Raw genomic sequence first — 13033 nt, forward strand, 5'->3', positions numbered from 1 at the left:
TGTGCTGTCTGGAAAGTGAAAAGTTGTAAGTAGACACTAGACAGCTGTTGTTTGTACCATCTGCAAGATGTATGGGTAAGGGTTAAATAAAGTGTGTTAGAGGGTTGACTCTGGGACTTGTACAATCTGCAGATATGAAGTGTGTGAATTGTGAAAACAGTCTTGGTGTGAGGAGTGGGGAATGTCACCCTGGCTAACCTCTCGTTGAGGGCTTGTTTCCGGCCTTGTCGGGAGGTGTCTGTGGATTCACTACACAAGGCTGTCTGGAGTGAGAATAGCGTTGAGATGTTTGCTTCACATTCTGCTTGAAATGTAAAACTGAGGCGAATGGAAAGGATAGCAAAAGTGTTTTGATGAAAACATTAACATAGCCCCTGACATAACTTAGAGGGAAAAGAGAAAGAAATATGAAAGAGGGGAACATGGAAAGAGACTGGAGGAAAGACGAATAGGAAGGTCAATACGAGAAAGACAGTTGAGAGAGGGAGTACCAGAGGGATGGGCAGAGTGAGTATAAGTGATAGCGAGACACACTAGGAAGTGGAGACTATGAAAGAGAGTGAAAAAGACAAAGCATCGTGCACTGGTTATTTCTCAGTGACCTAGCATCATGCTGACTGAAGCCAGAGCTTGGCTAATTGACTCCAGCAGTTGTAGTGGATCACCCACTACAACCCACCCATCACCCTTTTGCTCTGTTTCATGCCACAGCCCTTCTGCTTCAGGACCCCGGGTCTGTCTGAAGAGCTGCCTGTCTGTTATGGCCGTCTGGTCAGAGGGGGAACCTGGGGACGAACAAAGGCATGGCGATGCATTAGTGATGTAGTATGAAGATATGGCCATTTAGCACACGGAACTTTCTGGGTCCGGGGACCCCTTTTGTGAGAGCAACTTCATCAAGGACCCCGTCATAACCATAACACAACTCGCAGTGCGATGAAAATGTCATACAAGGAGATGTTTTACTGTGACATCTGCAGTGCATGGCTGGGCAAACCAAGTCTCGGTCCCAGGGAAAGAACATTTAAAAAGCCTGCCTCTTGGCATCGGAGAAATATATTTTTCATTTTCAAGCTAATTTCATGCAATAAAAAATAAATAATCATAGGCAGAAAGAAAACTTTGCACTTTTAAAGATGAAATTATAGTGCATTTATATTCAAAACAAAGAAACATTGAGCTGAAAAATAAATAATTGGTGGATATCCCTGTGTGCTTCCCAGGCCTTGCTGCCCATGGTTAATAAGAACCTACATTGTAGATGAATAATAATGACATTGTTTTGTGTTAGATCCTCTAAACCAGGGGTTCCCAAACTTTTTATGGTCCCGTACCCCTTCAAACATTCAACCTCCAGCTGCGTGCCTCCTCTAGCACCAGGATCAGCACACTCTCAAATGTTGTTTTTTGCCATCATTGTAAGCCTGCCACACACACACTATACATTTATTAAACATAAAAATGAGTGTGAGTTTTTGTCACAACCGGGCTCGTGGGAAGTGACAAAGAGCTCTTATAGGGCCAGGGCACAAATAATAATATAATAATAATCAATCATTTTGCTCTTTTTTTGTTCATCAAAAATGGTGAATAACTCACCACAGGTTAATGAGAAGGGTGTGCTTGAAAGGATGCACATAACTCTGCAATGTTGGGTTGTATTGGAGAGAGTCTCAGTCTTAAATCATTTTCCACACACAGTCTGTGCCTGTATTTAGTTTTCTTGCTAGTGAGGGGCGAGAATTCACTCTCACATAGGTACGTGGTTGCAAAGGGCATCAGTGTCTTAACAGTGCGATTTGCCAAGGCAGGATACTCTGAGTTTAGCCCAATCCAGAAATCTGGCAGTGGCTTCTGATTTAAATAAAATTTTCACAGAACCGTTTGTTGCAATTTCGATGAGGCTCTCTTGTTCAGATATCGGTAAGTGGACTGGAGGCAGGGCACGAAAGGGATAACGAATCCAGTTGTTTGTGTCATCCGTTTTTCGGGAAAGTACCTGCGTAATTGCGCACCCAACTCACTCAGGTGCTTCGCTATATCACATTTAACATTGTCCGTAAGCTTGAGTTCATTTGCACACAAAAAATCATACAATGATGGAAAGACCTGTTTGTTGTCCTTGTTAATGCAGACAGCGAAGAGCTCCAACTTCTTAATCATAGCTTCAATTTTGTCCCACACATTGAATATAGTTGGGAGAGTTCCTGTAATCCTATATTCAGATCAATCAGGTGAGAAAAAATGTCACCCAGATAAGCAAGTCGTGTGAGAAACTCGTCATCATGCAAGCGGTCAGACAAGTGAAAATTATGGTCAGCAAAGAAAACTTTAAGCTCGTCTCTCAATTTTAAAAAAGTGTCAATACTTTGCAACCTTGATAACCAGCGCACTTCTGCTGTTGTAAAAGCATTACATGGTCACTGCCCATATCATTGTATAGTGCAGAAAATACACAAGAGTTCAGGGTCCTTGCGTTAACAAAGTTAACAATTTTCACTGTAGTGTCCAAAACGTCTTTCAAGCTGTCAGACATTCTTTTGGCTGCAAGAGCCTCTCTGTGGATGCTGCAGTGTACCCAAGTGGCGTTGGGAGCAACTGCTTGCACGCGCATTACCACTCTACTATGTCTCCCTGTCATGGCTTTTGCGCCATCAGTACAGATACCAACACATCTTGACCACCAAAGTCCATTTGATGTCACAAAGCTGTCCAGTACTTTAAAAATATCCTCTCTTGTTGTCCTGGTTTCCAGTGGACCACACCTAAACGTAACGGACATATACCAGGGGCTGTGCCAGGCCCGGCACGTCTGTTGACTCAGTCAGCTGTAACGCATAGAATTCACTGGCTTGTATGCAAAGCATTAATTGTTTCAAAACATCTCCTGCCATGTCACTGATGCGTCGTGAAACAGTGTTGTTTGATGAAGGCATTGTCTGTATAGTTTTTTGGGCCTTTTCCCTCAGCATTGTCCCAGCCGTACCCATGGCAGCAGGAAGAATTAAAGTCCTCCACAATAGTACGGGGCTTGCCTGTCCTAGCCACTCGGTAGCTCACCATATAAGAAACTTCTAGCCCCTTCTTATTAATGGTATCTGTTGCTTTTATACATGTATTACAACTCAAAAGTCATCTTAATTCTCGCTCAAAAAACTCCTGTGGCTTATTTTTCAAATTGGCATGTTTTGTTTCTAAATGTCTGTGCAAGAGTGAAGGTTTCATCGAGTTGTGAGATAGTACTTTTGCACATATAACACACTGTGTCTTAGGAAAGGACCTAAAGCCAATATAAGTGAACCCAAAATCAATGTAGTTCTCATCATATTTGCGCCTCTTCGATGGTCCAACGTCCCTGTCTGTTGTTCGGTGCTTTCCCGGGAAAGAGGGCAGTAGCTCTTTGCATCAGATTCACAACTGTCAGTGTCCATGCTAGCTGGGCTACAACAAATTTAGAATTACTGATGCTAGCATTGGATGTGCTCTTGGAAGCAGAACAACTTGTGTCGTCGACAGGTGCAGGTGTAGTACTGCGGGTAGTAGCAGTACTACCAGTAGAGCTTGTATGTCTCTCTATGGATGCGGGCCTTACTTTTTTTTAACCATTTATACACATCGAGCAAATGGAATGAGCAGCAACTACGCTTGGCTACATACGGACCGTTAGTGGAATTTCAGTGAGAGAGTAACGGTTAATGTGATTGGATGTTAATTATTTGACTAGGCTAGCTGTATTTGACATTGTGTTGTTATTTCGCTTAACACTAGATGGTTTAATTTTGTTGTTGGCAGTGAAACAAGGTTACGCAGGCTAGGAAAAAAACTCACCCAAATGTATAGCCCCGTTGGAAAATACAAATGGACTGTTTGAAAATGTGAAGAAAAAAAAAATATATATATTTTTAATGTGAATCACATTTTTATTTGGCATACCCCCGACGGCATTGCGCGTACCCTGTATTTTAAAAAAGTATTTATTTTATACATATTTAGAGATCTGGCCACGGACCCTCTGCAGTACCTCTTCTGCGCACGCCATTTTGGGAACCCCTGATTTTACAGACCCTTTTATCCATATTTTAGGCTATGGCTACAAATCATAATAAATCAACTCTGTAGAAAGTGTGTTTTATTTTCTCTGAATCAGTGCGTTGATTGGTGAGTTATTTACTGCGTAATGGACCAGTCCTAGATTAATCTGTCCACTTCTTTCATTGAGCATTGTTGTTATGTGTGAAATGTGGACAAATGTGAAGAAGTCACATTGCATTTTCAGTGTTTTCGATTCAACTGATGCAGATGTACCAGCTTGCAAACATAAACAACCATCTGTCGACGGGCATGTTCTGGCATGTCCTCCACCATCCAGTCACCCTAACTGACACATCTCCCCTCTCCCCTTGTTCTCTCTCCTCCCCAGATGCGAGGTGTGCCGTCCCCCCCTCCTATCGCCCCCATGCCCCTTCCTTTGCCGCTCCGTCCTACGACCGTCCCGACTGGAACCCCCGTCTCTGTGTGATCTCCGGAAATCAGCTCTACATGTTGGACCAGGAGGAGGTACTTACCTGCTGCTGCAAACACTATAGAAATACAATTTCACCCATCACCCACCCATTGACTTGAAAGGGGATTACCGTTCTAGGAATTATATTTCTATCTATTCTATGGCTCACTTTGCTGTACCATACTGTATTAGACTGGTTTGTTTGAACGGACATGAGTGTCTACAACACTGTCATGACAGTTTCTAAAGCCACAAAGTTTAATAAAAAATGACATATCTAAAAAAGGATATCATCACAATTGACCCTTTAGGCATGTAACTGTATTTGACATGACCTGACATTACATGGTATTCTGAGTACATTACATTGCCAATAAACATTGTCACTGATTTAATTCCCAGAGGTTTTCCTGACCACATGACATGACTAGGAAAAGCTCTGGGCTGGGTTCCTAGTTATAACACACTATCTCATGTACATGTTGGACCTGAAGGAGGCCAGTGTTCATATTAAACACTCAAGGCAGGTGTCCTGTGCCACTGTCGCCTAAAGCTTGCTTATGGGAGGTTCAGTCCTGCACCTATTGTTAGCTTAGAATTTTGTGGCAAACAACTTTACCAGTACCCCTCCAGTACCAGTACCCCACCAGTACCCCTCTATACAAGTAGGTCACGCCTGGCTAAGATGGGCCTGTTAGACCAGTGCCCATAGCCTAGCAGTTAAGAGCGTTAGGGCCAGGAACCGGAAGGTCGCTGGTTTGAATCCCCGAGCCAACGAAGTGGAAAAAATCATCTGTTCTGTCTTTGAGCAAGGCAGTTAACCCCCAACAACAACTGCTCCCTGGGTGCTGATGACGTTGATTAAGGCAGCCCCCTGCACCTCTCTGATTCAGAGGGGTTGGGTTAATTGCGGTAGACACATTTTGGTTGAATGCATTCAGTTGTGCAACTGACTAGGTATCCCCTTTTCCATCTGAGTGCTGATCTAGGATCAGTATACATTTCAGATCATAACAGACATGACATGATTACATGACCAGGTGGGACCTGATTCTAAATCAGCACTCCTACTCTGAGACACTTTAGGAATACGGGACTCTTTCAAACTGACTGTTTATTGCTACCCCCCTCCCCTATATTATACTAAGTAGAATTTCAGCCTGCTTTCTTAGACCAGAAGGGGGTACTATTCCTTCACTTTTGTACCTGTATCGCCTTTGGACAGGTCTCTTTAAATGTAGACCTTGTAGTCAGATTTACAGATTGATATCCAATAAATTAATCCTAAAACACAATTAAAACACAGAGGTTTTACTTACACACTTAAGGTCTATTACACTACAATAACAGTGTTCATAGTACATTTGATTGAGAGTATGAGTCTATTAAATATGATGTAATGATGTAATGGAGTACTGTAGCGGTACTTGCAGGGTAGCTAGCTGACAATATCTTTCATTCTCCTCACTCAGAAGGAGTATAAAGAACCTTATGATCCAGATAAGGGCCTTTTCAGCTATGAGGGGTGAGAAGAAGGCCCAAGTCAATTAATCAAAGGCTTATCCCTGTCTAATTGTGCCAATGAGGCAGAAGCTATGAATGGATTTGAGGCAGACCTGACAGGCCAATAGCCACCACCTTGGAGAGAGGATGAGAGGCGATTAAATATTCATGCCTGTCACTCACCTCATGCGGCGCGAGTGGGCCTCTCCATCTCTCTCTCTCCATCTCTCTCTTTCTCTCTCTCTCTCTCTGTCTCTCTCTGTCTATCTGTCTCGCTCAACCTCTCTCTCTCTCTCTCTGTCATACACACACACACACCCCTCTTGATTAATTTCTGTTCGATTCAAATGCTTTTAGTGGCATGACAAAAAGCAATCATATGTTGCCAAAGAGGAGATAAGGTGGAACAGAGGGGTACCTCTCTCTCTCTCTCTCTCTCTCTCTCTCTCTCTCTCTCTCTCTCTCTCTCTCTCTCTCTCTCTCTCTCTCTCTCTCTCTCTCTCTCTCTCGCTCGCTCTCTCTCGCTCTCTCTCGCTCGCTCTCTCTCGCTCTCTCTCTCTCTCTCTCTCTCTCTCTCTCTCTCTCTCTCTCTCTCTCTCGCTCTCTCTCTCGCTCTCTCACACATTCTATTTCTCAGGCAACCTCTCCTCCCCCTGCTCCCTCCCTCCCTCTCTCCCTGGTGTGACTGACAGTAGTGTTTGGCTATCCCACAGACCTGCTCTCTCCTTTCTTTCCCAAGCAGCTCCATTGAGATGCCACTCTGTTTTGTTTTGTGAATGACATCCGTCAAAAGACCATTTTCTCTTCATTGCGGCTTCTTCAGTCTCAACTAAGGGGCTGCTTGAGGAAATAACAGTGCTCTGGAGGAATATGTGAAAATATCTGTCACGTCACCATTGTGCTATTCTGTGCTCCCCTATGTGCTTTATTCACCTCAGTAAACACGACAAGTGCTGAAAACTGGTGATGTTGAAAGCTTGACTTATGCATAGTCCGAATTAACCTAATAGATTAAGAGTGTACCCTTTCGTCCAAGTACAGAAGTCACTATACCTTCTGATCAACACTTTATTGTTTGTGTAGCTTCCCCTACTTGCATACTCTCCACCTCAGAAGTCAATCTTAAAAGTGAACACTACACAGTCCAACTTAACTTCACTCCCTAACAAAAAAACTCTATGCTGCTCTGCCATTGACAGTAGAAGAGCACTGACCACTTCCCAGTGGGCTGCTGTTTGCCCTCTGTGCCCGTGGTGGGAGCGAGAGGATCGACAGTGATGGCTGCCACTGATATGAAGTGTCAGAGCCCCGCATTGTGTGCACCAGACGCCACGCACCAGTGCCCTGTCCTCCAGTCATGTGCCCAGGCATCGCTCTCCCTCCCACTGTGCCCCAGTGTTACGCAAGCAATCAGAGGGCACTATTTCCTGCTAGCACAGCGCTAGCACTAGCATGTTAGTATCCTCTCTCACTGCTACTGAATCACATTAGCGTTAGCCTGCTAGGCTAATTCAAAATAAAGGGAATTAGAACAGGATTTGTCTCAGTATCCATGCATGGCCATTGTGTTGCATTCCCTGCCCATATGTTTGCAATGGCTTTGGCAGTGTTGATACTGTAAATTAATTCATTAGCGCCTGAGCCAACAATGCAGCGCCATGGTGGCATTTCCTGTAGCTACTGTTGTCACATTGCATAAAGCATGACTCAGGAGTAGTTAGCATTTTTACACATGCATGACCTTGGGAAACCATTTGGAAACAGGGGGATGTGACAATTATGTAATAATAAGGCACACATGGATGGAAGGAGTCATGGGAAAGAAGCTCCTTCATTTGACCAATAAGAAAGCTCAATGCACTGTACATTGGCAAATCCTAAGGTTATTTAACAAGTGCTTTACTGCCTTTTGGCATTTGAATAACCATTACGCGCAACTGAAATAAGCCATTTTCAAAGGGTCACCACTTATTACATATTAGGGGTTATACACTGAGAATACAAAACATTAGGAGCACCTTCATAATATTGAGTTGCACCCCCTTTTGCCCTCAGAACAGCCTCAATTCGTTGGGGCATAGACTTTACAAAGTGTCAAAAACGTTCCAAAGGGATGCTGGCCCGTGTTGATGCCAATGCTTCCCAAAGTTGTGTGAAGATGGCTGTATGTCTTTTGGGTGGTAGACCATTCTTGATACACACAAAAAACTATTGAGCCTGAAAAACCCACTAGCTTTGCAGTTCTTGACACACTCAAACCAGTGCGCCTGGCACCTACTACTATAACCCTTTCAAAGGCACTTAAATCTGTTGTCTTGTCCATTTTATCAAGGCAATTGGATTCATTTGCCTGGCTATGCATGTGTAAAGTGCATTTAAATGGAGAGTATCTAACATTCCAACTGAATGCAGGTATTGTGGGAAATGTCCACATAGGGGAGTAGTGGGACAGCTCTTCCACCAGTGCTCTGCAGCATGCTCAAATTTTACATACAAACAATGAAGATCAACTTTGGATTGGAATTTGGTTGGATTCAGTACTTAGGGATGCTCTCTAAATGCCCTCTTTTCTCATTCCAAGACGCCAAAAATGGTCTTAAAATCACTCTGTTTGAACGTTTCTCTTTGATTTTATCACATGCCAGTTGCTGTGTCCAATGCCTGAGGCGAGGGGAGGGAACATCTGTCAGTAATAGGACGTTATTGAGAGACTTGAGGACAGACAGTGGTGTTGGCCAGCCTAACTGTTTGTCATACTTCCAGGGACACAGAGGCTGATGTGTGTGTGTGTGTTTGTGTGTGCGGGAGTCTGTGTGTGTGATTGTGTGTGCGCGTGTCGGGAGCAAAGGTAGTGGACTCAGCCGCTGTTTGATCACGACTCCGTTACAAAGTAATGGATTACACACCTGCCGCTGCATTACCCCCCCCCCCCCCCCCTCCCCCCAGACACACAGCTCACACACCAAACACCACCCATCACAGCTGGGCCAGTAGTGACATATGGTCCAGGCAGCCTGCAGCATTGCTCAACTCTCCATGCCAGGCCCCCTCTCCTCTCCCTCTCACTCAGATCTATGGCTTTCATTCTCCCTCTACTCACCCACCACCCACCATCCACCCCTCCTTGCAGTGCCTGAGCACAGTCATCTGTCTATTTCAGTCTTAGCCACTTCTGCTCCTACTCTTGCCTCTGACTACAGTTTGCCTGATGCCGAAACCTAGTACAATTGACCTTCTTGTTAGCTATTAGAATTACCTCACGTATGAATGAGCTTATCTCTGACAACACTCAAGGGAGCCTAGGTCTGCATGCCAGTATTCAATCTAACTTTTCAATTGAATGAAATGGATTGTTGACTCGCCCAACAAACACCGGAATACCCAGAGACAGAAACTCAAGGACAGAAATTAGGAAACACTGCGATACTGCATTAGATTCTCATTCCAATTATAGTCGTTTACATATTAGCAACGCAATCCCCATTAGCATGCTTTCTTGCTCCCTGCAGGTTTCAATGCTAGACCACTGCCCCTGTGTGATTGTCAGTGCGGGCCCCATGTGCCCTCTGTCTAGTCTGCCAGTGTTGTGTGCCAACCTGCCTTGTGTGTCCACTCATGAGCATGGCTACCAGGGACGGTGCCAAGGCCGTGTCAAGTCCCCAGCTGCAGCGCCACTGTCCTAACCAGCCCCCCTCCCCTCTGCCAATCAAACACTGCCACGCAAGCTATAAATAGCGTTGAGGTGTTCCCTCTCGCAACCAGAAAGTGCTGTGTGTCAGAGTGGGTGTGTGTGTGTGTGCGTGTGTGTGTGCGTGTGTGTGTGCGTGGGTCTTTTCCATACACTTGTTGTGATGAATTGTGTCTGAATAGGGACACAGTGGAGATGAGGGGGGAGTGGGCTAACTGTGTTCAAGTGGACATCATTGTGGAAATTACCGTGTTTAGCATGCCATGATAGACTAGTATTTATGTAGGGTGTTTAAGATCAGTTTTGAGTCAGAGTTTAATGTGATCTAAACGGCCTCTCAGCTGCTCTGTGAACATTTTCAGTTCTTATTCTTAGTCAAAGTCACTACTCTCATTGAGGCAACTCCATGCCTTAGACTCAACTGAAGTCCGGAGCAGAACTTTCTGAATAAAAATGATAAAAATGATTGATTAAGCATGTGATTAAGAATACACTTAGATTATGAAAGCATTTAGCACTTACAGTATGCTGTATATTGATCACATTTCTTTATATTACTATTTTATGTGTATCGATACATTTAATTAGCAAAGTGCTCCTAGAATGCAGAAAGAAGCTCTGGTGCAGCACAGGATCAAGGAAACAGGGGTAGAGAAGAGTGGATACAAACATTTAGGGACGTCTCGGAAGTCTTGTGAATGAATATATCCGTTAATTATCCCAAAATATAGCAACTATTACGCTTATGACATTATAAAAAGGCTTGGAGACAGATGGCTCATATTATTAACATGTTAGAAGGATATTCCTAGAGTGTTATGGTCCAATATTGAGGTAAATTTGATTACATCGAGAAATAACCAGAAATAATAACGTTATAAACAGATGTTAAAATTAGGTCTGATGCATTTTAAACAGTGTGCTCGCAGTGTATCATAAAAAATATATAAACAGCAGAGCAAACTCTTTCAGTGCACAAGCTTTTATGCATGCGGGTGCTGGACTCATAAAGATTGGGTGTCTTATAATACATTTTTCATAGAGGAACTCATTCCGTAACTTGCAATATATCTGTCCTCAGCGTGCGATGTATCTCACAACATACTCATTAGTGTGCACTAAGTGGATAATACAAGCATAATCATATATACACTTGATTTATGGTGTGTGTATACCTGATTATGTTTGAAAAAAAAGAGGTAAACGTCAACAAAAATGAATCCTGCCAATGACAGCGACGGGAGATGTCTTCTGGCTCACTGGGCTATGGGGGATTGTATACCGCGGTAAAGGACTCTATGGAGTGCTGTGCTCTATGCTGTGTATCCACTAGATATGTCTAGCGCAGTAGACCGCATGTTATGTATGTTGGGGGGTGGGTGCTGTCGCCTGCAGTGGGTGTATGTACAGTTAAAGTCGGAAGTTTACATACACCTTAGCCAAATACAGTTAAACTCAGTTTTTCACAATTCCTGACATTTAATCCGAGTAAAAATTTCCTGTCTTAGGTCAGTTAGGATCACCACTTTATTTTAATAATGTGAAATGTCAGAATAATAGTTTAGAGAATGATTTATTTCAGCTTGTATTTCTTTCATCACATTCCCAGTGGGTCAGAAGTTTACAAACACTCAAGTAGTATTTGGTAGCATTGCCTTTAAATTGTTTAACTTGGGTCAAATGTTTCAGGTAGCCTTCCACAAGCTTCCCACAATAAGTTGGGGGAATATTGGCCCATTCCTCCTGACAGAGCTGGTGTAACTGAGTCAGGTTTGTAGGCCTCCTTGCTCGCACATGCTTTTTCAGTTCTGCCCACAAATTTCCTATTAGGATTGAGGTCACGGCTTTGTTATGGCCACTCCAATACCTTGACTTTGTTGTCCTTAAGCCATTTTGCCACAACTTTGGAAGTATGCTTGGGATCATTGTCCATTTGGAAGACCCATTTTCGACCAAGCTTTAACTTCCTGACTGATGTCTTGAGATGCTGCTTCAATATATCCACATAATTTTCCTCCCTCATGATGCCATCTATTTTGTGAAGTGCACCAGTCCCTACTGCAGCAAAGCACCTCCACATGATGCTGACACCCCCGTGCTTCACGGTTGGGATGGTGTTCTTCGGGTTGCAAGCATCCCCCTTTTTCCTCCAAACATAATGATGGTCATTATGGCCAAACAGTTCTATTTTTGTTTTCTCCAAAAAGTACGATCTTTGTCCCTGTGTGCAGTTGGTTGCAAACCGTAGTCTGGCTTTTTTATGGCGGTTTTGTAGCAGTGGCTTCTTCCTTGCTGAGCGGCCTTTCAGATTATGTCGATATAGGGACTCGTTTTACTGTGGATATAGATACATTTGTACCTGTTTCCTCCAGCATCTTCACAAGGTCCTTTGCTGTTGTTCTGGGATTGATTTGCACTTCTCTCACCAAAGTACGTTCATCTCTAGGAGACAGAACGCGTCTCCTTCCTGAGCGGTATGACGACTGCGTGGTCCCATGGTGTTTATACTTGCATACTATTGATGGTATAGATGAACGTGGTACCTTCAGGCGTTTGGAAATTGCTCCCAAGGATGAACCAGACTTGTGGAGGTCTACAATTTTTTTTCTGAGGTCTTGGCTGATTTCTTTTTATTTTCCCATGATGTCAAGCAAAGAGGCACTGAGTTTTAAGGTAGGCCTTTGAATACATCCACAGGTACACCTCCAATTGACTCACATGATGTCAATTAGTCTATCAGAAGCTTCTAAAGACATGACATCATTTTCTGGAACTTTCCAAGCTGTTTAAAGGCACAGTCAACTTCGTTTATGAAAACTTCTGACCCACTGGAGTTGTGATACAGTGAATTATAAGTGAAATAATCTGTCTGTAAACAAGTGTTGGAAAAATGACTTGTGTCATGCACAAAGTAGATGTCCTAACCGACTTGCCAAAACTATAGTTGAGTGGTTGAAAAACAAGTTTTAATGACTCCAACCTAAGTGTATATAAACTTCTGACTTCAACTGTATGTATTAAACTTTTATGTCATCCATATTTTGCTGGAAGACCTGCTACATGTCTATGATATTACAGCTGACATGGTCACACGGTTAAACGTGGTTATATGACCAGCCGGCGAACCTCACACACATACAGTACCAGTCAAAAGTTTGGACACACATACTCATTCAAGGGTTTTTCTTTATTTTTACTATTTTCTACATTGTAGAATAATAGTGAAGACGTTAACACTATGAAATAACACATATGGAATCATGTAGTAACCAAAAAAGTGTTAAACAAATGAAAATAGATTTTATATTTGAGATTCTTCAAAGTACCCACCCTTTGCC

The 13033-nt window shown here is 43.3% G+C and overlaps 1 protein-coding gene across 11 annotated transcripts in view; it reads left to right on the forward strand.

Moving 5' to 3' along the window:
- LOC129857490 (ras/Rap GTPase-activating protein SynGAP-like) overlaps positions 1-13033 on the forward strand; it is a 110559-nt gene that overhangs the window by 18872 nt on the left and 78654 nt on the right. For all 11 annotated transcript variants that reach the window (XR_008759909.1, XM_055925809.1, XM_055925802.1 and 8 more), the window contains one exon: positions 4421-4557. Coding sequence is in view for 10 of the 11 variants with exons in the window: in XM_055925809.1 (XP_055781784.1) it covers positions 4421-4557 (137 nt within the window). In the remaining variant the exon portion in view is untranslated. The remainder of the gene's footprint in view (positions 1-4420; positions 4558-13033) is intronic.

Source organism: Salvelinus fontinalis, chromosome 6 (assembly GCF_029448725.1).
Source record: "Salvelinus fontinalis isolate EN_2023a chromosome 6, ASM2944872v1, whole genome shotgun sequence".
NCBI lineage: Eukaryota > Metazoa > Chordata > Actinopteri > Salmoniformes > Salmonidae > Salvelinus > Salvelinus fontinalis.